This window comes from Acinonyx jubatus, chromosome D4, assembly GCF_027475565.1.
Source record: "Acinonyx jubatus isolate Ajub_Pintada_27869175 chromosome D4, VMU_Ajub_asm_v1.0, whole genome shotgun sequence".
In the NCBI taxonomy this organism is placed as follows: Eukaryota; Metazoa; Chordata; class Mammalia; order Carnivora; family Felidae; genus Acinonyx; species Acinonyx jubatus.
The window spans coordinates 74,320,282-74,345,034 of NC_069391.1; the positions used below are offsets into that span (position 1 = coordinate 74,320,282).

The 24,753-nt window shown below is 34.0% G+C and overlaps 1 protein-coding gene across 8 annotated transcripts in view; it reads right to left on the reverse strand.

The window, feature by feature from the left end:
- Positions 1–360: 360 nt before the first annotated feature.
- VPS13A (vacuolar protein sorting 13 homolog A) overlaps positions 361–24,753 on the reverse strand; it is a 251,081-nt gene continuing 226,688 nt past the window's right edge. For 3 of the 8 annotated variants that reach the window (XM_027040998.2, XM_053205240.1, XM_053205241.1), the window contains 5 exons: positions 23,393–23,507; positions 7,151–7,236; positions 4,392–4,515; positions 1,858–1,932; positions 361–1,763 (listed from right to left, as the gene is read on the reverse strand). In XM_027040998.2, coding sequence (XP_026896799.1) covers positions 1,713–1,763; positions 1,858–1,932; positions 4,392–4,515; positions 7,151–7,236; positions 23,393–23,507 — 451 coding nt within the window. In that variant the 3' untranslated portion in view covers positions 361–1,712. The other 5 variants (XR_008291251.1, XR_008291252.1, XR_003414530.2 and 2 more) reach the window with 5 other exon arrangements.

The window sequence follows — 24,753 nt, forward strand, 5'->3', positions numbered from 1 at the left end:
TGCTCATTTTGTGTCCACCTCCTTGATTCTTCGAAGCGGCAAAACAACGAATCCCTGGTACTGTGATAAAAAATTCTGCAACAGTGGTAGGTAATGAGGTACTTTGTTAGTGGTCCTGAATGGAACTCCAGTAAAGCAACATTTCGGATGAGGACAATCTGATCAAAGTTTTCTGGCCACTACTCTTAGGCTTAATTCTAACGTAAAAGTGGAGGAGCTTGGCAACAGAGACAATGTGTATGTTACTTTGAACAAAAGTCATCAAGGGAGCGAGCACACGCTACCATGGGATATGAAATCTGTCATCTTTTGATTCAATTTATATTCAGCAAAGAAAAAAACATACTGGGAGACTACTGATAATAAACAATGTGTTTTTATAATCAGAGGAAAATCAAAGTATTTAGTAGCAGGATAGGGTCAGGAAGAAATACAATTACAGTCTGGCATGCTGTTTATTTTAGCTTTTACAACAAAGCAAGGGTTTGAGGACCCTGAGGAGAATTTCACAATTATTACTATCCAAAGTCTCCAATCCCAGAAACAGTTTATAATAATTTCATGGCACATACGACATGCATCAAATACTCTGTATTATTCAGTAACGAAATAAGACACTGCATTGTTCTCTTCATGGTTCGCAGTCATGTATTCAACCCCTTTCACTTGAAAAAGTACATTCATATTATATTAATTTACAAGATCTTGGACAAAAACCAAGAAACTCCCCCATGACCTTATTTTTATTAATGTGCAGTCCATGATTTTTTTTCTGATGAGCTTTTAAAAGAGTGATTCTCATTTGAATAACTGTACAGAAAGCACAGCAGAAATTCCCAATCTTTTGCCGACAGAACAGGTAATTAACACTTTAGGGTACATATATTTACTTACAAGAAGGGCTGTCTGTTCTGAAGCATGACTCACATCTAAGATGATGGGAATTTTATTTCATATTTCCAATGAATGGAGAGTTGTTATTTTAAGGCTTCAGGGATTTTCCTGTAAAGTCAGCAATGTTAAAAATGTGACTTGGGTAAACCGAGTAGATCCCATGAAGTTGGCTTGAGAAAGTATTTCTAAGGCTTCAAGCTTGAAGGGGTATTACTCAATCTGTATTATAGTATATTAAAAAATGTTTTTCATAGTCATGCTATGGAAGTATAATTCAAACCTGTCCTTTATAAAAAAATAAGGAAAATAATACCAAAATATTTATCTGTAAAAAGAACTTCATGTTTCTAAAGAAACCACCACTAAAGTTTTTGATACCGAGGCAATGTTTGATTTGACCATTTACCCATCACTGATTCAGGGAGTCTGAAGATAGAAGTTATAAACTTCATGACAGAAGTTTAAAATGTGAACTAGAAACATTAAATTTACCTCCATGTGGGGTGAAATATGGGCAATTTCTCTACACTGCAGAGAATTACTTGGAGCAAGTATTTAAGGTTCATCAAATAAATGTTTCTTTTGTAAAGTAATTAGAATTTTAACCATATGCATGATTCAAGTTAGAAGACCAAATGGATCTCCAATGAGTTGAAATATTTTAATCACCTGATTGTTTTACCTGATTGTAACTGATTTTTTTTTTTATTTGTTTACTTGAAATTACTTCTGTACTGTACTTCCCAGACTGGTTTTGAAAGGTACAAGGTAGAAACTCTAATGATTTATTGTTGTCTCTCTTCAGGCAGTATTCTCCATCAGAATCTCGGGGAAGGTTCTCTTGCTTCTTCTAGTTTCGTGAGGATCCACTGTTGTGGGGAAATAAACCAACATTTGCTTATTTCAAGAACTTGCAATGAAACTCAAAATGTAATCAATGTAAATCTAGAAGTTGGCTTTTACCCTAGCATCTTCTGGGGTCTTGAAGTTAATTATTTTTCCAAACTCTTTGGCATGAAATACAGACTTCACTCGTTCCTATAAACAGAATAACTTCATTAAAATGAAAATCCAGTTGCAGAAATATGATTTTAAAATGCCACAGTTTTATAAATCTGTGCTTAAAGTGTCCACCTTACACAAATTATGTACCTAAAAAAACAAACATAAAAAAGCCAAGAATGAAGAATCCAAGAAGAATCAAACACAAATGGGGCGGGGGGGGGGGGGGGAGGGCTAAATTCTAACATATCCATTATCACTAAGCTTAAGTTACAAAGCTTTGAGATTTCAATTGCTAAAGCTCTGTAACTTAAGCTTAATGATAATGGATGTTAGAATTTAGCTCTCCCCCCCCCCCATTTGTTTACTCAAAGGATGAGGAGATAAGTCTGGGAGCAGTGTTCCTCCTCCCCACCCCCCACCCAAATAGTTTCTCAGATAGTTCTTGATATATGGCCATGGAATCATGATGAGCTCAGCTAAAAAAAATTATATGTGTGTACATACATACACACGTATGCGTTGTATGGGGTGTGTGTTATGTATGTAACTTCTGACATTTTAAATTGGTCATGCAATATGAATGTAGCTTAAGCTTAATGTCCTCTGCTTTTTCTTTTTTTTTTCTGACGGCCTCTACTTTTAACATTCTTTAGGCATTCTGTTCAATGTTTGTGGGGAGAGCTAATAGTGGATGGTAAGCATGAGAGAGTCAAACAGAAATAAAAGGATTATTCAGGAGGAGGGCAGTTTACTTCCATTAACTATAGGCAGAGCTGCAGAAGAAGAAATGTGGGGGGTCTCACAGGTTGAACAATTTCTCTAAGTAATTCAAACATCCATGTAAATACAGACTGCAGAAGAAATCAGATTCTTTTACTTAAAAAAAAAAAAAAGGATATACACTGATAAAAGATTTCAAGGAAAAGTAGAAGGGAAAGAAACCAAGAAGGTAAGAAGAAGGTTATTTTTGGAGAGAGAAAAAGGTATGAAAAAAGCCAGGAAAGCAGTACAGGCTAGAGCAGAAGGTAATAGCCACTGTCCATTACTTTGTATAATAAGGCCACAGGGCCTTTCATTTTCTGAGTGAATCAGAGAAATTCTCAATGTGTAAGTTGGTCTAAGATCCTCAAGAACAAGTAGCCGGTCTACTCTTGAGCTGTTCGTGTCTTTGGAACGAGTGGGAAGACTAGAGAAATGGTTTTCAATGGTTAAACACAAGGCCTAGGGGCAGTTCTGTTCTACAGACTAGCCAAGAAAATATCTGTTGTTTTTGCCTGCCTGTGTCTACTGCCCTTTCTTCCAGCAACAACTTTTTGAGTCTTTGGGTAACTACTTCTCACCTTCTCTCACTCCAAATACTTCAGATAGAGTTGACCCCTCCTTCTTGGTAGCATCATGGTGATCCCATGACCCTCACCTGGCCAACTGGCTCACACCCGCTCTCTGACCAAAGAGATTAGTTCAGGAATAGGCATGTGACCAAAGGTGGCCCAGTGAGACCCAGTGAGATGCTTTCATTCTGCTGAGCTAGTAGCATATAAACCTGGAACTTCTGCTGGCCGGCTTGACAATGAAGCCAACACTGAAGAAAGTAGGACCTAGAAGCAGGGGTGGTGAAGAAGGAGAGAATGGAGGAGAGGAAGGGAGAGAGAATAACCGCTAATGACACCATTGGAGCATATCTAAACTAGCAGATAAAGACCTAAGACTTTCAGTTACAGGAGCCAATTAAATTCCTCAAAGTCAAAATGCAACAAAAATAACAAAGAACAAAACTTACTTTGGTTGTGTCACTTACAATATTTCCTACGCGCACAGCCAATGCCAAAGTGCCCCCTACACATAGGTATCTGGTCAAATACCATGAAGCCAAATACCTTGTATTTCTTTGTATCACATATAATATGTAGTGCAATCTTTACAACTTACAATGTATAATGAGTCTCTGCTGATTTGCCAAAGACAAGCAATTCATTTTATCTACATCCAAGTACCAGGCACTGTGCTAGTAATCAATGCAGAGTGAGAAATGGTATCTGCCTTCAAGATTATAACTGAATTGGGAAGATAGTATCTATAAAAAGAAAAAGAACCACCAACAATGGTCTATTAGAGGGAGAGAGAACTTTTTAAGTGTCTTTTTGTAAGATTTTCAGGGAAAAACATTTTGTATGGAACTGCTGGAGATTCTGACGTATACAAATGGATTTCTCATTTGAGTGTCCTGGACAGCAGTGAGAAAGCGGGGTTCTGTTACTGAACAGAAAATGAAATCTCAGGAACACTGTTGTCCATGTAATAGCACATAAAGTATCACATTTTTTTCTTGGCCTAGCTTTCTTTTCTTTAAACCTGCATAAGACAGAAGGTGTCAAGGAAAACCATAGTAAGACAAAGCAATGTCTATAAAAGAGATGGGAAAATTACGAAGGAGGACCATTTCAATTTATTATCTTCAGTTCCAAGTTTTCAAAAAAATCTATTCAACATACCTTTGCTTCAATGCGTAATCTTCTCCCATGAACAATGAAGGGCTCTTTGGTAAACTCATCAAAACTATACTGCCACTCACATGTAAGCTGTCCAAATGTTCCTTTTGTTACAAACAAGACACCGCTGGGGGGAAAAAAAGAACCCACTGTAGACATAAAGGCACTTATATCCAGTAATATAATAATAGCAAGATATACATTCATTGCAAGTGCACATAATGCAAACAGAGACTGTATTATGAGTCATAAATAACCTTAAGGAATTTAAAAGAACTGAAATCATACAAAGTATGTCCTCAGATCATAATGAAATTAAACTAGAAACCAGTAACAGAAACAATTATTTCTAAATGCTTAGAAATTAGCATACTTCTAAATAATCCATGAGTCAAACAATCTCAGAAGAAATTAGAAAATGTCTTGAACTGAATGAGAACTAAAATATAACACAACATAAAATTTGTGGGAGGTAGCTAAAGCAATGTTTTGTGGGAAATTGGTAGCACATAATACCTAAGTTAGAAAAAATGAAGTACTTCTAAATTCAAATATGTAAGACGCTTTATACAAAATAAACTTACAGAACCTATTATTAACCAATATTTTGGAGAGCTTTTGTGTAACTAATGCTTTAGAATAAATGTTTTTATTACCAAAGCTCCATGCAATAGGCTTACCAACCTACCTCAGAAAGAGGTTTTTAAAATTAATTCTTGTTTTCCCATTTTTGAGGGGGGGGGGGAAATCAAGAAATGAAAATGCATGGTCTATAATTCTATTTAATCCTTCATTCAAAGGCTTTTCTTCCCCAATTCTTTCTGGTTGAAACATCAACTCTAGGTGCAAGCAGATTATTTTTTTAAGTAATACATACTTTAAGTCAAGGGACTGCAATAAAGAAAAGAGCTGGCTCCTGGTTGGGACAACTAATCAGGACTTACATCTATCACTTCAATCTTCTGTCTCTGCTCCCCTTTCTCACCAATCCTGGATGACAGGTACTAGTGGAAAAAACCAACTGGTCCTCTCCTAGGTCCTCAACCACGTGGAAAGTCAAAGACAGGCTCATCTCGTAGTATGTTCCTGGTACTCCCTTTCCTGACTCAAAGACCTCTTTTTCTTTTTTTAAGTTTATTTATTTATTTAGAGAGAGAGACTGAGTGAGAGCAGGGGAGGGACCGAGAGAGGAGGAGATGGTGGATCCCAGGGAGGCTCCACTCTCAGCGCCAAACCCAACACCAGGCTTGATCCTTCAACTATGAGATCATGACTTAAGCTGATATCAAGAGTTGGACACATAACCCAGAGCCACCCAGGTGCCCCTCAAAGACACTTTAATTCTCAAATATGAAACGTGGAAATAAAGGAAATCCTAGGTACGAGTATTACCTTTCACTCAACTGCAACTAACTTCCCTTATCAGGGTTTATATGACTTCCTTTAAAGAGATCCATTATGTTGAAAAGTTTTTTAAATCTTGCAAACTAATCTATAAACTGACTCTTGTTTAACTCTGATGAGTCACACAGTTCGCTTCGTCAGGGGGGGACAGGGTTAATAAAAAGATGACTGAAAATCGCTAGAACAAGAATGCTTGAAGCATTGCCCCCCAATTGTAAAAGTTTACTGACTTAGATGCAAAATTTAGTACATACCTATAAATGCTAAAGTAGTCCTTTACAAGTTAAGAAAGATCTCCATATGTTGATATGGAATAATCTTCAAGACATAGATCTTAAGCAAAAAATTAAAGTACAGAATGGTATGTGTAACAGATTCCCATTTCTGTTAAGATACATATGCGTGTATGCTTGTATAGGCAGAGAGTACTTCAAGGAGGAAACAGGTAAAAATGGTGGCCAGTAGGACCGGGAAAAGAGGGACTGGTACCTAGGATGGAACGAAGATTAACTTTTACAAGTATACCTTCTAATACCACGTGGATTTTCTACTTTGTGTTACTTTTAAATAAGAAAATTAATATAGTGTTATAAATTCTAGACTCGCAAGTGGTTAGTATGAAAAACGTTAGAAATGACTGCTAAGTTCAACAGTGAATTTGAACTAATAGGTGCTAATACAACTTCACCCTTCTCAATAGTGAACGAAACCAGAGGTTTATTGACAATTTCTTTCAGTTAGCCATAACCTCTCCTCCTCAGTCACATTTCACTCTGTGCCATCCATCCAAAACCCCCGTCTTAATACTGCAGCAGCTGACTCTTTCCTGCAGTTTAACAGTAACTCCTGCAAAAACTAGCCCCTCTGAAGCTATGCCGCTGAGTAATTTTGCATGTACCTCTATCTACAGGTCTACTTGAGGATCTGGTTGGAGCTGGGAGTATCCACGTAAGAAATCACCTGTCTCCAGTGATGTATTTACTTATGTGACTGAATCTCTATGTATGCTAATGGATAGATATCACTAGAAGACTTCTGGAGTAATCTGAAACTGTACACTTTTTTCAGAGCGGGAAGAAATGGTACTGTGAGGACAGTTTTATGGGAATTTCTATATTATTCAAATTGGTTGAAAAAATACTAAACAATTTACGTTTGTGCATGGCTATGACTTATCTGCACTCATGCACAAAGCTGAACATAAATTTATGTAGTTTTCTGATGAGGCTTGTAGAGCAAGAGGACCAGAGTTAGCAGGAATCGGGGTGACGATGTGCCAAAAATGGTGAATGTCAACTGCTTCCCTTCATGAGTGGCTCTCAGTTAACCTCTTACCAAATTACATTCAACAAAGTTACCTTTTAGTTATCATTAACATATCTGTTTTGTTGATCATGACATGGGTAAAATACTTGTATTTTGCAAATCTCCCATTTTCCATGACCTAAAAAAAAAGGTGAGAGAGAGTGAGAATTTCATTAGTATTTCTATTCTAATGCAAGTAATGCATTGTGATCCTCTAAAAGCCATTTCTCAATGGGGGAAAGTTATTAACATATTTATACAGTAAATACATCATATAATTGAATATTCAGAAAATTATTGCTGCTTCCTTTTTTAAAAGCACCTATTTGTACCAATTTATTCAAGATGACTCAATTGCAGCTATATCAATGTTTAATGCTGGATTTTTGGAAGATAATGTCATGACCTTACAGAGTTTAAATTGAACCTGTTGTTACTATTAAACTATCACATTCATTTTCTCTTAAAAAACATACTAGTATTTGATCACCTATGTGCAAAAACACATGTAAATGCTAACACACTGTAAACATATGTATCACATAAATTAGTATTGGCCCCATCTTGCATCTTCCCTGGAATTTTCCTATCTGCCTTACAAACATGCTTTTCTTTCCCAGTCTCACAACTCATTCACAAATGAGGAGCAGAGTGTCTCTGGACAAACACGAACTGTGGGACCTAATTAGCATATACAACAACCTTTATTTTCAAGACTGTGGAAACACTGTCTATCCATGACATTGTCAACAATTCTTTGTCCCAGAAAATATAAAAATAATTATATAAATGAAATACACATCATTTTTAATTCTGTTGTAAATATCATTTACTCTGAGGACAGAGTTACTTTGGCTACTTAAAATATATTGTGGGCTAGCCTACTTTTTTTTTTTTTTACTTCATTTTTTATTACTTTTTAAGGGCAAACAGTGTAACTGTGACTAAGATCCCTCAAAAAGAGGTATGTTAAGAATTCAGCCAAAATGTCAGATCTCTTGAAGAAATCCAAAAGAGATAAAAAGATTTCAGAAAATTGTGTTCCATTAGGCTATGTCTAACTTAAAATTAAAAGCTAACAAGTGACTTCAAAATAATCTTAGGTCATATTCTAAGAAAATATAAAATATTAAAAACTATCAAATTGCATAGGAAGAATAGAAATTTTTTGCAGATGACAGTATTGTCTGGAAAACCCAAGTATATAAACCCAGTAACTTTGTTTTATAAACACAGTATCAAATAGAAAAATGGAAGGAAAAAAATTCTGTTTATCAGGATAATAAAAAATAAATATGCATAAACTTAACAAATAACATGCAAAATTTATGTCATAAAAGCTATAGCACTATTGAGGGGAATAACAGAAAACGTGAAAATGGAAATCCATGTCGTATTCTAGATAGAAAAATTCATTACAATAGTGATGTTATTCCTTTCCCCAACCCCAATTTTTACCACCCCGCCAAAACAATATGACCCCTGGATAGGGTGTGTTAGTTTCTTCTGGGGAGAGAAAAGGAAGTGATTTGACAAAATTATACTAAAATTTCTCTACGAGAAAAAGTGTTGATACCCAACAAATTGTAAAAGCTGAGTGAGAACTAAGCTAGCAGACATGAGCACAATTGGTGAAACGGTTAAGTGCTCACTGGCAGTAATACACAGATGGGTCAACAGAAAGAATACAGATTCCAGAAACTGACCAAAATGTACACTGGGACGTTATAAAATACTACATATCCAAAAACAGGGATACATAAAATCCAAATAGCATTTTAAATTACTGGGAGAAGCATGTTTATTAAATGGTGTTTCAGGTAACATGCTAGCTAAAGCTGGGTCCCCATTTCTCTCCATACCAAATCAATTCCAGGGGGCTCATGGATTTAGGCATACAAAATGAAACTATCTAAGTACAAGAAAAGGTAACATTTAAATAACCTTAAAGTGAGACAACCTTAAATATAAAACACAAAGTCTATAAAACAATATAAAAAATTGTTAAGTACTTGGAAATTAAGCATTGCTGGGTGGCAAAACAGTAAACAAACAGAACAAAGTAAAATAACATAAAGATTACAGAATAAACTGGGAAAATATCTGTCAATCCAGAGATATGGAGCTAATTTCATAACAGAGAATTCTAGGAATATGAACAATTCAACAGAAGAAAACTGAGTAAACCAATAGGAAAATGTGTTAAGTGCAACAAATCTGACCAATAAACATATGAGAATATGTTCAACAACTCAAAATCAAGAAGATGCCAATCAATTAAAAATACCCTTTAAGTGAGGAATTTGACTGCTAGGGTTTATCTTAAGCAAAACTATGCCGAGATATACATTGTGGAATCTTCACAGTAATACTAAGTTAAAATCATACAGGGGACTGTTTAAATAAATTATAGTATAGCCATACAATGTGACATTATGTGGTCATGAAAGAAAAATGCAGATGTGCATAATGATATAGAAGGATGTGCAACATATATTAAATGAAGAGCAATTACATTGCTGGGAATGAATGGGGGTACTAAAAACATACATGTACACTTATTTATATATTCACAAGACATATCTGCAAGGGTTGGTGATAACACACTACACTGTAATAGCACTTATCTCTGGGCTTGAAAAGGTTAATAGTGGGGGCAGAAGTGAAACTACTATTTTTAATTTTATACACTTTTCAGTTATTTTTTGTATTTGAAAAGAAATTAGCTTAAAGGTATTATTTTCTTTTGTTCTGTATAACCAAGTTTAAATATCAAGAGTACAGGGGCACCTGGGTGGCTGAGTTAGTTAAGTGTCTGACTCTGGATTTCGGCTTAGCTCATGATCTCAAGGTTCCTGAGTTTAAGCCCCACACTGGGCTTTGTGCTTGCAGTGCGGAGCCTGCTTATGATTTTCTCATTCTCTCTCTCTCTGGCCCTCCCTTGCTCACTCTCTCTCAAAATAAACTTTAAAAAAAAAAAAAAGGTTAAAAATCAAGAGTACACATGCTGATCTCAAGAATATCACCACTACTGTAAGTCAAGAGTCTATATGCCTCATTAATAATCCACAACCTTCAAACAGCTTAAAAGCTATGGTTTACCTCTAGGTACCTAGCTTCTATTTTAATGTTTTAAATTTGGGCATTGTAGATGAGCCTGCTTCGCAATACTTTCCACTTTTCACACCCAACTTAAATAAAATGTAACCTGTGCATATAAGCAATTAAACCAATGTCAAACGTCACAGTAGCATCTGGTGGAAGTAAAAACTAGAAATCCCCCCAAAAGTCACTCATGCTATGTTTTCTGGAGCTCACCAAAAACCTTAGATGCAACACTTGAAAGACAAATGGACACGATTGTCATATAGCTGCCTATTTTGAACATACACTGAACTGTGCTGTTATCAGAATGGATATATTTGAATAAATATCAAAGATAAGTCCTTATATAGCAAAACTCATTACAAACAGGTGAATAGAGAAGAATAGGGAACCCAGTCCCATAGAAGCATGGGAGTAAAAGAATATGATGGCTTATCAACCATCATCTTCCATCATGCCGTAAAATCTACAAACATCATGCCTTTGATTACAATTTCCTAATTATTTCACTTTATAAGTTTTCTATATATTTAGACTTTTACTTTTCATAGCATCATTATAAATCATTTCAGAAAAAAAAATTTTCAACCTAAAGCAAAGTTACTGTTCATCCAAACACGAACTTATATACACATGAAATAATGGAGAATCAGGTAAGTGTCTTACCCACCTACTCTTCAAAGCAACCTCATATGTGATTAGCTAAGATTACAGTTAAGTGACTTGCTTGGGGTCATACTGTCAGTTGCAAAAGTGGGCTCAGAAAAGTGGTTTCTTCCCTTCTAGTTCCAGTGCTTTTCACTATACCATGATGTTTCCTCTTATGGTGCCAGTCACACGTTTCCCATGGTACCTCAAAAGTGTCTTCAATATCCCTGATGCTGGATGTTGCTGAAGCAGGCTGCTAAAGCAGTGCAGGCAGGCTGATTTTTTTTTTTTTTTAGGTTAGTAGGGTTCAAATAGTTCAGTGTTAATATCCTGTCTTCCTCTTTCCCAAACAGATATTACGTATCAATGTTTCTGCTGAAATAATTTGTGATACCCTTTAAAATAAATGAAGAACTACAAAACTAGGGCTAGGAATCACTATATAGAGCCTTTGCATAAAGACAAAAATTTGGCTGAAATCCAATAATTAGGCTGAAGTATCAAGTACATTAGCCAGTATGTTAGACATGTTAGCCTCATTTAACATGCGGTGTAAAATAAAAAAACAAATTTTGCCTTATTCATTAAAATACACATCATCATTTGAGAACACAAAGGAACTGTTACATATAACTGTCAGAATTTATAGATAATTAAAATGTATGGTTACTGGTAAAAGGGTTCTTTTTGCATTAGAAGAGTATGTAGACCTTAGTTTATTAGATACAAATAAATCCAAAGTGACTGCAAACCCAGAAATACACTGATGGTAGGAACCTATAAGATAGGGGTGTCAGGGTCACCCTCTACTAACATCCACATTTCATATCAGGTAATTCCAATACTTTAGAAAAAGAAGAGACGCTGAAAATTATATTGCTAACACGTTCAAGTCGTCCAAATGCTATGAATCAGCAAAGTTCTATAACAAAAAAATTTCTGAAAAGAACAAAGCAAAATATGAAAACACAGATACGGGGAATAAATCACAAACATGGAAGGCTTTAAATCCCAAACAATCTAAAGTGCTAATATTCATGGGAGATTTACTTCAGGAAATTGGATAAAGGATAAGAACACACAGTTCAGCAAAACAAAACAAAACAAATCAAAAAACCCCCAAATCTGATCAGTACCTGGCTCTTTTGGAAGACCACACAGTCTCATGGAAGTATAAATGGTTTTTGTTGTTTTTTTTTAAAAGACAGAAACATGAAGGATGAGAGGAAAATGAAATTCATCTAGATGAGAAATAAAGAGTAAGAATGCTATCAGACAAGACAATCTACTGGACAACAAATAAACAGCTTTATACACTGGCTAATTTGAATAGTCAGCAGATGATGGGGAAAGAGGAAAGGCCTATAAACAGATTATACTAAAAAATTAAGCTTGTTGTTAAAAACAACAAAATGTAGGTAGGTAATCATAAATTAAAATAGTAAAGGCTATCATTTCTCAATTATTTAAGAAGTAAATAGACAACTTGTTCAAAACAATCGTATCTTTAGAGAAAAATGTGATCAAGAAGCATAACTTTCCTAGAGTTATTAGATTAAAGGTTAGAGATAAAAACTGTTTTACTAATTCACTTCAAACATGAGAGATTTCAGGGCCCTAGCCAGGAGACACAAGGCATTCAACCATGCTTCATGATAAAATGTAGTGGAAGTTCATTACCTCAAAGCTCAATAATTTCATATACCTAACACAATAAATGTAACCAACAGTGAAGGAGTGTTATTTGGCCTATTCTGTGAGGCAAGTTGATGTGAAAAACAAAAAAACGAAAACAAAAAAAAAAAAACAAAAAAAACCTTCAAATCTCAGTGACAGTCATCAAATCTGGTAAGGAATCAGGTCTTTCTGAATCTCCCATACCTTTGTCTCCTCCCAAGCTAATGAGCTATTTTGATTGTTAATCAAAAGGGTAAATTCTGCTAACAGTTTAGACCGGGAAGGAAAGTTGAGCACAACCCCGCCAACTTAAAAATCAAATCAAGTAAACTACTACTACCTTAAGAGATATGAACTATCATCAACTGGCTCAACTCAAAGACTGGAGAAAGGACAGAATTATGCTCATGACACAATTATGTGCATTGATAATAAAAGACCATTAAGTTGGCCCTTCCAGAAGAAGGGCCAAAAATAATTTTAAGTGGATAGTTACAAGTCTCTCTAAACACATTTCCAGCAGAACCTCTACTGAGCATCATTTATTGACCCATCATGCTACACACACTTAAGAACAACTTATTTTAAACATTTTAACATTTCTCTCAAAATAGTATGTAATTCAGAGCAGTCCAAATTACTGAGGATTGTTTCTATTGTTCACCAATTAATGTGTGGAAATGGTTGTGATATTTTAATTACAGTATTCTATTAATGTTGAAAGGAAGAAAAAGGGTAAGATTTATTAATGCTTTTATCCTGATAAAAAGGAGACAAATGTGGAACATAAAATTTATATAATGATGACCAAGAACTAGCATCAACTGGTATTCACCTGGAATAATGAAAATACAATGAGTTCTTACCATACACTGTACTAACAGTCACATACATTACCTTACTTGTTTAAATCCTATCAACACCACCAAGGTTACTGTTATCTTGGTACTATGTTACCAACACCAAGGTACTGTTTTATCTTGGTGTTATGATACTAACACTACTTAACACCAATTGTTTAGTAGTAGAATTATCTCCATTTTACAGTTTGGAAATTGCGGCCAGGCAAGCAGACTAGAAGGTTATAAAGCTAGTGAAAGGAAAAGCTGGAGCTGAATTCAGGTTTACTTGGCTCTAGAATCCAGGCCCTGAGCCATAAGATACTGCTATAGCTCAGATAATTTTTATTGTCAAAATGGGTTAGCCCAAAGAACTACGTATAGTCCAGCAGATACAGTGAGCTGCCATTTTAACAGCTCACTGTAATCTGGATTCAGATATCCTACAAGCTGTACCGTATCTCTTACAATGCTCCAGTGTCATATAATACCTAGGAATCATTATCTTCTTGGATGGTTGGGTATATCTTGTCTCTTTTGATTCCTACAGTTTCTTAGAGCCTTGCATTTAGTAAGCAGCTCAACAGCCAATAGGAATGAGACTGTGAAGATCTGACAGGACAGGGATGGCCTCTAACATAGCTTTTGTTTTGTCCCCAATAACTAGAATAAAGTTCACTACGGTTATAATCTCAGAAAAGATGAACAGCAATGTTGACTACTCTCTTCAGACCTGTAATCTTAAGATCTAGAAGAGTGTCCAATACAAAACTAGTAAGACTTTAACAAAATACTTGTATGAATACATGACACTGTTTCTTCTTGGTATTCATATAACCTATACTACCAGATCATCTAGCAAAAATTCAATTACACGTATATAATTATACATTCACTTTTTTGGCAATTTTAAAATTTGAAATAGCCTGCCAATTCTATACAAGTTAACTTTACAAGAAACATGCAGCCTCCTATGCTTATATATTCCACCACTGGAGCTACATGAGATCTTTAACTAAAACAACTACCTCAGACCAGAAGTGCCACAAAATGCCTACTGTACATTTTCTCCACACTGCTTCCTATAGGGTTCTTCACAGTGGTAATTTTTACAGAAAATTTGACATTAAAATTCATTAGAGTCATCATCAAAAGTAATTGGGACATCAATTTCATTTGAATTTGTAACTAAAGACTGATAGAAAAAGTACACGGTGCTTCCTTCCATAGATGACATGAAAGTTTGTTTTTGGATGAATCAAAGTGGCCTCCAATTTAATTCTGCATGAAAATGAACTGCTTCATTTGGCAAGAGAACACCTTTCTTTCATAGGACATTTGGCCAATAAAAAATAGATTTTTCATAACTTATACCAATGTTTTCTAAGAACACTACTGTTAGAGCACACACTAAAAAAAAAGTCTCCAATGAGCTTTCCTAAGCTCAACTCATGCTGAGACTCTGGGTGCTGTCCACAGTAACCAGGGGAAGTCATATGAGGTAGAGCTCTAACACAGAAGTACAGAGGTCATGTACTGAGTTCCAGGTTACAATTTAGCACCTATAGCTAAAATAAAGGCTAAATAGCTTCTAAGCTAATAACTACTGCAAAGTTGAAGCTCTATTTGCACATCTTTGGGAAGAAGAGAGACTCCAGGTGAACCTACCTGAACATTTAAGGATTTATTTTAAAGTTAAATGTACTAAGTTTTCTATTTTAATAGTATTTATCCTTCCCTAAAAGATTTAGAAATTGAATTGGTCTCATTCAGGTTACTGAATTAAAAGAGAATCAAAAAAACCATTTTATAATTGATACAAAGAAAAAACTCAAGTAGAATCATCACCTCCAGGAAAAGATATAATTTCAAAGTCTTATTCAAAAGGTATTGTTATGTAATACTGGAAGGTTCTAAGTGGAGTGAATTACTCTTCTGGTGCAAAATAAAGTCAGTGGGACTTACTACTAAATGTTGGAAAGAACAGGCCTTCTAAAATGATGTATCAAAGACTCTCTAAGAGACCTCCGCTAAATTGATAAATGATGTATTAGAATGTATCTAGGTTAATCTCCTTTCTCATAGGATCTGCTTTAGTTGAGACGCTAAGAGCTCTAACTGGCCTAGATAACAGGATTTGGCTCTCTTCAGTTGTCTCATCCCATTCAGAAACTGGCTTCTGGAGGGGAAGAGTTACAAACTGAAGAGTAAAATCCAATAAGCGTCTGTCTCCTAGTTCTTGTCCACTTACTCAAAGTTTCAGATGAAGCCAGGAAGAATGTTCAGCACTACTCTGGTGATCTGACTGCCTACGGTAAGCCCTTTCTTCCAGATCAGTTGTAATTCTCCTCCAGAGGTAAAGGGAAAGACCACGTCGGCTGAAGGCAGTAATCTTCCAATTGCTATTAGGGCAGTGTTTGAGGCTAATTATAAACATCTGTAATTTCTGAAAGAAAAGAAATATACAACAAACAAAAACAGCCTCCCTTCTACAACAACTCACATAATCGCAACTATGATATTAAGGTAAGAGATGTAAGAGATTCAAAGACAACACAGATAAAGGTTTAAAATATCTGAAAAGCTTATGAGTACGCTACCCGCGTGGAATGACCCAGCTGACAACATTCCTACACGGGAAGGACATAAGGATCACACACACTCCTTTTAAGGAGGATATTTATTTAAGGGATGGAAACTTTGTAAAAAGGTACAAACATGTTCAGTTAAAAAGAAAATAAAACTTCTATAACTACAAAAAATTATAAAAATTGAGAAAAGGTTCTGCTGGCTTTTATGTATTCTAGAAATAAAGACCAGTTTCCCACATTGGGGACTATTCCATGGAGATAGATCACTTTTTTAATTTTTAGAAGTTAATAATTCTGCTTATAAAAATTTATAACATAACAGAAATTTATGTATTTGGATCACAATCATGTTAATAAAAAATTTAAAAAGGAAATATATCATAAATGGTGGGGAGATAGGATAATTTTTATTTCTGTAGTTTCTGACTTTTCTTCACTGAGCATGTACTACAGTCGCAAGGTAAAAAAAAAATCTAATTTTTGAAAATTTTCTTATCAATGTTAGCTAACTGATTCACAAGAGGAATTTAGCTTTTTCCATGGAAGTATGGGTCTATCAATTTTTTAATTCATAGAAATCCCAAGTTCTACATTCAGAAAAATCTTTGTAGACGTATAGTTAAGCATTTTCTACTCTAAATGATAATCTAAATGATAATTTAGAAAAACACAGCATACCCAATCAAGAATTACGTGTTTAGCTAAGTCTCTAACTATCCTTTGTTTTTCAAAAACACTGATATTGACTATACTATTTTGAACAAATATTTAAGCATCTCTAAGATTCAGAAAATAGCATAATGCAATTTAGCACATATCTTTGTTACCATTTCATTGCTTAGAATATACGTATGTAATAAAAAGGCTATATTAAAAACCAACTTTACAAAGTTATTAGACATTTAATTTAAAGCTCATTTTAGAGGTACACTATTGCTAAATAATTACCAAATAAATTCATCACACTGAGATAATGGACATGAAAATGGTCTACCGCATTAAAACTAACCACAAACTGCTACATGTGAAAATTTTAAATTATTCTAACTAGCTCCCTAATAGAGACCAATTTGAAATCATGTGTTTTATTCTTCTTGGATTCAGTACTTTCGATAATGTTTTACATAGTACAGTTTATACTCACTGCACTTCATGAATTCAAACATTCATCCACTGAAATTAAAGATTAAGTTAACAATCTAAACATTTTTAATCTCCATTTATCTCAAAGGTGCAGGGATAAATTAAAATGGACATTCTTTTTACATACCCATCACAATTACTTGCTATAAATGAATAATTTATGTATCTTATTTAGACCCCCTAAGACCTTTAATGTTTTTTGACCATTATAAATTAATAATAAATTATACATTTGCAAGGAAATCTACAAAAACAAAACCAAAGGCTTGAAGGGGTAGTAGAAAAGTATTCAGTAACACTTTTGTTTGTCTCTGGTCCTCCTCCCATTACTATAAGATAGTATGATGCAAAATTTCACCACAGGGGTTAAATCAGACGAACTACTACAGCAGCTATTGTTCTTCAGGATATATGACCTTGGGATGTAAATACAGTATCATGTATTTCATGTTGAATATTGATGTCCTAGTCACAAATTACAATGGCTCTATTTGCAAATTTTAATAGCATCACTTTAAAATCAACACTTAACACTGATATGTTTTGAACAATTTCAAAATGTAAAATTTATAAAATCCAGATTATTTTAAATATGGAAACAAAGTGAAATTTATTTTTTTTATAAGGAATACTGACAGCAATATTATTCTGGATTTACATTTGTTATATCCAATTCATCTTACTTCACTTATAGGCTGCTCTTACAAATTTATCCACGGTAAAGATGTCCACAATTTCAGGATTTTTATGAGTTTTTCTTCCTGCCAGTTTTCAATGTTACTCAAGTGTCAAGTAAATACAAAGGCAAAGAGAGAATGAGTGATGACTCCCTTAGAGATGACAGAAGAACCCCTCCTTTCCTTTTTCTATACATAAGCAGTGATCATATAGAAATTTAGAATATAAATAAAGGATATGGAAAGGTGTGGTACGACTTAATCTTTCAGATGTAGCTTTCTACACTTTCTCATTATAAAATACTTCCATTTTAAAATTCTAATTAATTATAAAGCCTCTAATAAGCATCTCATAAAAGTGCCAAAGTTGAACTTATTTTCTATATATTTGGTGAGGAGTAAGAAGATATTTTTGTTCATGTCCTATATTTCCAACATGAGCACACTGGTGTAAAATAACAGAGGAATCTTCAATCTTGAATTTTTCTGTAATAAAAAGCAACTTTTTTTTACTGGAAAAATAGTATTGGTGGTCAAAGCAGCTTGAAAAGATTTTTCCCTGGGCATGAAAACAGAAACAGAAAGAACAAGGGCAGTTATTCTGTTAAGAACATATTTCACTTCTAAGTACTAAAAATTTAAGAATGCTAAATCCTTAAGACTACATGAACTACATGACAGCTTATTAGTTACTAGAATATGGTTTTAAGTCATTGCACTGTTTAAGGGATCTTAAATAAATGTAACCCTGTCTACAATTTTCTTTTCATTAAAATGGCAAGGCAATGCTGAAATATCCAGAACTTTTCCCGATAAATTCTTACAAATCTTTATGAAACCTATACCATAGCATTAAGTGTCACAGACGAACCACAGGAAAGTCAGTAAATGCCTTGTAATCAAGAAGTTTAGCAGTTTTCCCATTTAGAAAGGCCCTGTGCCTCGCTGAAGTGTAAAAAGTCAATGAAGACATTTCCAGGCCTTTCCTAAGACATACGCAATACATAATAATAGGTTGTGCTCTTTCTAGCTCCTTGTAGAAGGAGTAGGTTTTGTTTGATTTTGGCCAGGGGTGAGAGACCAATGGTGATAAGATGGATTTACACGGTCTCTGATACAAGTCATGACTATTTTAATGGTCACTGTTCTCATGTATTTACTCATCCAAAAAGAGAAGAATACTATTCTGGTGAAAACAATAATTAAATTATTTGGCACTCACATATTTCTTGGTCCTAGTATATACAACCTTGATTTCTATTTAATTTAAATGAATGCTAGGCAGGTAGAAATTTCAAAAGACCTTGTCATTTTTTAGCTTCTTTTTTTGTAAGCTCAATACTAACTAAATAATTAAACTAGTCATTTTCTAAGAAATAGAACAATGATTTATAGAACTAAAATCTTGGTAAACTTAAGAATCAGAAGAGATTCAGAAATGATGAGTTGAATCAATTAAACCAAAAGTTGATTAAGCAATTATTTACTACAATCCAATTAATATAAGCTCAATATAAACTGATTAACATAAGTCAAGGTAAATGTTTGTTGATCCAAAAACACAGCAGTCATAGGGATTACCATTTAACTAAAAAAGAATTAGAAGAGAGAGACAGGCAAACCGAGAAACAGACTCTTAACTATAGAGAACAAACTGATGGTTTACCAGAGGGGCGGTAGGTGGGGGAATGGGTGAAATAGGTGATGGGGATTAAGGAGTGCACTTGTCCTGATAAGCACTGGGTAGTATAAAGAACTGGTGAATCACTATATTGTACACCTGAAACTAATACTATACTGTATGTTAATGAACTGGAATTGAAATAAAAACTAAAAAAAAATATATTACTACTAGTCATTCACCTTTAGACGATTTCTTTTGTACATCTAACTGAACAGTGAATTAGGACAAGATAGGGGCGCCTGGGTGGCTCAGTCAGTTAAGCATCTAATTCAGGCCACGATCTCAGTTTGGGAGTTTGAGCTCCGCATCAGGCTCTCTGCTGTCAGCGAGGAGCCCGCTTGAGATCTTCTGTCTACCTCTCTCCACCCCTTCCCACGTGGTTCACAAGTAGGCGTGCTCGCTTTCTCTCTTGAAAAAAAAATTTTTTAAAAAATGGGAGAAAATCGTTCAAGTTGAAAATTAAAAAAAAAATACTATAAAAATACTATAAAAATTCTTCTAATATCCTGAATTAATCTGTAATATTTTATAACAGGGATATAGCATATGGATATTTAGGTTAACAAATAAATATAATGGCTATAAAACCAACTCTGTTCCTTGTTTCACAAAAATATACATATAATGAAATAAAAAGTGAACCAAAGAACATTATTTTTCATTCTAAGACTACACATTATATCACCACCTAACCTTCCATGACAAATCATGAATGTTCCTTATGAGAGTGGTACAACCTATATGATTTTGGAATAGAACAACACATTCATATTGAAGTTACATAAGTTTATTATTATTAAAAGAAATTTGACAAAAATACTTTTCAAATGCTAAATATAAAATATTGACTTGGTGTTCCTATTATTTTTCTTTTACACAATGGAATTATAGCCCAGAAAATTTACAGAGAATATTAGAAATGGCATTTTGCTAATAAGCAGATAATTTAAAAGAAAACTAGTGAACATTAAAGAAATATTTAAGTCTACCTTTAAATCGTAAAGACAAACTCTGCGTTTTAGAAAGCCACAAAACATATACAAGCAAATGGTAGAAAATACAATATGCCCCATTTTGGATGTAAAATACATTTTTCTGTGCTTAATAATGCAATTACTTTGCTTTCTGAAAATGTGTAAAAACACATTTTCAAAGGAAAAAGGTATTTTCACTCCTTACAAATGGATATATAGGCATTAGGGTAGCAGTCGTACAAAACATGTTAATGAAACATTCCAAATAAAATGACAAAGAACACATGAATTTAACATTTCAGATCTGACTCATCATCATCATCATCATCATCATCATCATCACTACTGCTACTGTGAGTCATGATCCACTCCCTGTAGACCTGAATTTTCTGTAAGCATGGTAAAGGAAAAAAGAAGCACAAAGGTTAGTCAGGCATGGCAAAATGCTTGCAAACATGTAAAATTGTGAAATGTTCGAGTCAGAATAATTCTGAAGCAGACTTTTCAGATGAGTAGGACAGTAATTATGGATATATTCCATAACTTAAGAGACCTAAGACTAATAAGTTCCACTGGTTGGTACACTCAATGGGTAAAATAATTCGGTAATACCAGTAAGGTATTTCGTGAATATATTAGAATTGTTATCCTATTTCTCTAGCAGGTAACCTGAATTGACTACCAGGAAGCACTATAATATGGCACTTCTTTCTAGATGCAAAGGCATACAGAGTATATTTTATATTTAATGATATTTTGATCCATATAATTTAGTGAACACAGAGTACCTTTTTTTGGAGAATTAGAAAAAGAAAAATGAGAAACATCTCAAATATTAAACATTTTCGAAGGGCACCACTGTCAAGTCACTTAGATGAAATCTTGGCAGATGAGATTTTAAATCCTGTTTCTATGTCATCTACTTTTTTTCTATATACTGCCATTCATGGATTTTAAACTGTTTGCTAATAACAGACTTGTGATTAAAAAAGCACCATTACCACCCAACCAACAACCTACTTCTTACACCTATTAAGAGATAATGCTAACCAAAAACATCCTAAGGCCTCTGGTGAATTCCTACAGGTGTTCCAGCTACTACTGTATTTATGCTCTTGCTGAAAAACAAGTAAAATGGCTGACAGGGATTGTGAGGTTTTAGTCCTTTAAATAGCTCTTTTAGCAATTAATACTAAGACTGGCCTACTAAAAATAATATGCACCTTTAAAAACACACAGTCAAGAGTCCTGACCTTTAAATCCCAAAATTTAAAGCTTCAGTTAACAATTAATGAATGTATAAAATACATTTACTTGTCACTAAAATCAAGTTGTCAGCTGTGAGAAATTTTTGGTATCTCATGTCTCTCTCCTTTTGTTACAATCTATTCCCTGATAATGAGGATGTATTTCTAAATTCTCCTCACTACTCACACTTCCTTCTTACTAAATTTATTAAAAATTTCTCAAGAAATATTTTTAGTTTTTCAATAGGTGATGACTAGGCACTCCAATAAAATGTTAGTACTATGTTATTAACATAAGTTATTAATGTAAGGAACACGTTACTTCCCTAACACGGGAAGGCAGCAACTGAATAGAAGTATATTTTTCAAATGTATTAACCGTAGGTGACTTCTGCACCATTTGCATCTTCCAAAGAATGATACACTGTCTTTGCAGAGATTGTACGAAATGCCTTTTAGAGCACAACCTCTCACTAGATTGCCAGTTCTACCCCATATGCAATTATTTTGACGCTTTAAAAACATTTTAAATACAGTATCACTTTATTAAATAATACACATTAACTCAATGGTCATGTTTTACTATATTAGATGGAAGCACTTTTATTCAAAATGATATTCTCTACATGTAGTGGGTAAAATACTGAAGTTTTAAATATTTACCATGGTCATTTTCAACATGAAAATATTTAAAATATCAAGGCTATAAAGGAAGCACCATATCCCTACAGGTTATTATTACTACGAATATTTTCAAGTCTGCTTAACATAACGACTCCTGGTTTGTTTTCAAACAAGTGATTTACTTTAGTACTCCACATCTAAACCACAGATGAAATAACTTGAAATCGGTATAACCTATTATGTATGCTACCTACACCATAATCCAAATTTTAAAAAGGACAATTTTCAAAGTAAGAAAAGTCTAAACTGGTAAAATATTCTACCTTCAAATGGTCTACTGTTTCAAAAGCCAATTTTCCTTTCTAAAAGATGTTGGCTTTCACGTGAACTGCTTATCAGATTCCACAGGTTTTAAATAGACTACACAAGCATAAGGCAGGAAGAAGGTCATGGCCACTTGAATATTTTCTAAAGAAAAGCCTAAGAAACCCAAGAATTCACAATAGCAGTAGAACTGATTTTTCCCTTATCTGTGCCCAAGTGGACAGGAGAATTGTATTAAAGCTACCAGCGGCCTGATATGCAGAGGGAGTCCCCTACACAGAAATGGTCTAACTGGTTAAGTAAGTACCACCAATTATGAGGGTACAAAAGGCATGATGGTTTGCAACAAATCTAACAAATCCAGTACAGAACTAAGAATACCCTATAACGAGATCAGATTCACTAAAATCCTATACAAAAAGTTACCAATATGAAAGCTTTTCTTTGTATTCAAAATACTGAAACAGCTGTACGTAGTTTGTAAATTTTAAGACTAAAATCTACTGCTGGCTTTCACTTGCAAAGTCATGCATTAACTGTTTTCATATCAAACTTTTTGATGCCTGTAAAAAAGAAAAAAAAATCTTATAGTAAATAAACGTACATTAAAACCTAAGTAAACATAAAAAACTTCTAAACAGAATTAAGCAAAACATCTAAAGCCCAAATAATCTAATATATATTGGAATCATTATATAGATACTTGTAATAAAGCACACTTGACTAAATTAATCTTAGTGTGTAAGATACTTCTTCACCCACCTGTAACATTTGGTTGCCAGTCCCATCCCTCAACCTGTAAGGTCTGATAACTCCATCCTCATTAAAGAATCGAGGGGGTCGCAGGCTCTCCACTTCATCAGAACTCTCTGTAGCTCTACAGAGAAGAACATATAGCTTGAGTATAAAAACTACTCAAATACTCTTACGTACAATTTAAAATGCAACTACTGAAAAGAATGTTCTTTTGGATAAGACTCTCACATCACTCCTCTATTTTAAAATTTGTCTTTATGACACCAATAAATGTAAGTTCTCTAGAAAAATATAGACTTGAAGTTTGTTTACAGATTGTCTTGGACTTTCTTTGTACACAATAATCAGAGAATCAGCAAATGATGAGTACTGCTTTTTTCTTTTTTTCTCTGCTTTAAGGCTTTTAACTTCTTTTTCTTTTCATACAATACTGTTTGGTTCCTCCAATACAATGCTAAATATAAGAGGGGACTGTAGGCAACCTTGTCTCATTCTTAGCTTTAAAGGGAAAGCTTCTACTGAGTTTTCCATGAGGAACCAATATTAACAATAATTTTCTTTTTTAAAGGCACCTTTTGCCAAGCCAAGGAAGTTCATTTCCACTCTTAGTTAGCATATAGTTCTTGTTATTGTTTTGGAAAATTTTGAATGGGCAAGGAATTTTAATTAAGAAATTCCTGTCTGGTCATTGCTGTGACCTTTGGTTAATCTCCTTCAATCTATTATTGCTATAAGTCAAATTACATGTATGTTGTTTAATGTTCAAACACCCTAACATATTCCTACTTGGGCTGATATGCATTGCTTGAAATACATACTTTGCTAAATCTGGTACTGTAACAATTTAACATTTTTGACTGTATGGACCTACATGAGAATGGTCCATTTGTTTGTTCACTCATTCAACAAATATTCAGAGATTCAATAAATATTAAGAACTTACTACATAACGTACCCATATATATAAAACACATACCATGGGGTAAATTCATCAGTTAAAAAGCAGATTGGCAGAATGGATAAAAAAAAGTTGATCCAACTAAGTGCTGTCCAAAAAAGATTCACTTTAGAATCACAGACACAAATAAGTTGAAAATAAAAGGATGGAAAAAGATATACCATGTAAACAGTAACTAAAAGAGAGGTGGAATAACCATATTAAGATCAGAAAATAATTAAACTTTAAACAAAAAATTCTCAGATACAAAGAACATTTTACAAGAAAAGGGTTAATACATCAAGAAGATATAAAAATTTTAAACATATAAGTACTTAACAAGAGAGTTCTCAAATACATGAAGCAAAAACTGGCAGAACTAAAAAGAGGAAAAAATCTACAATTATAGTTATTTTTGTATCCTACTTTC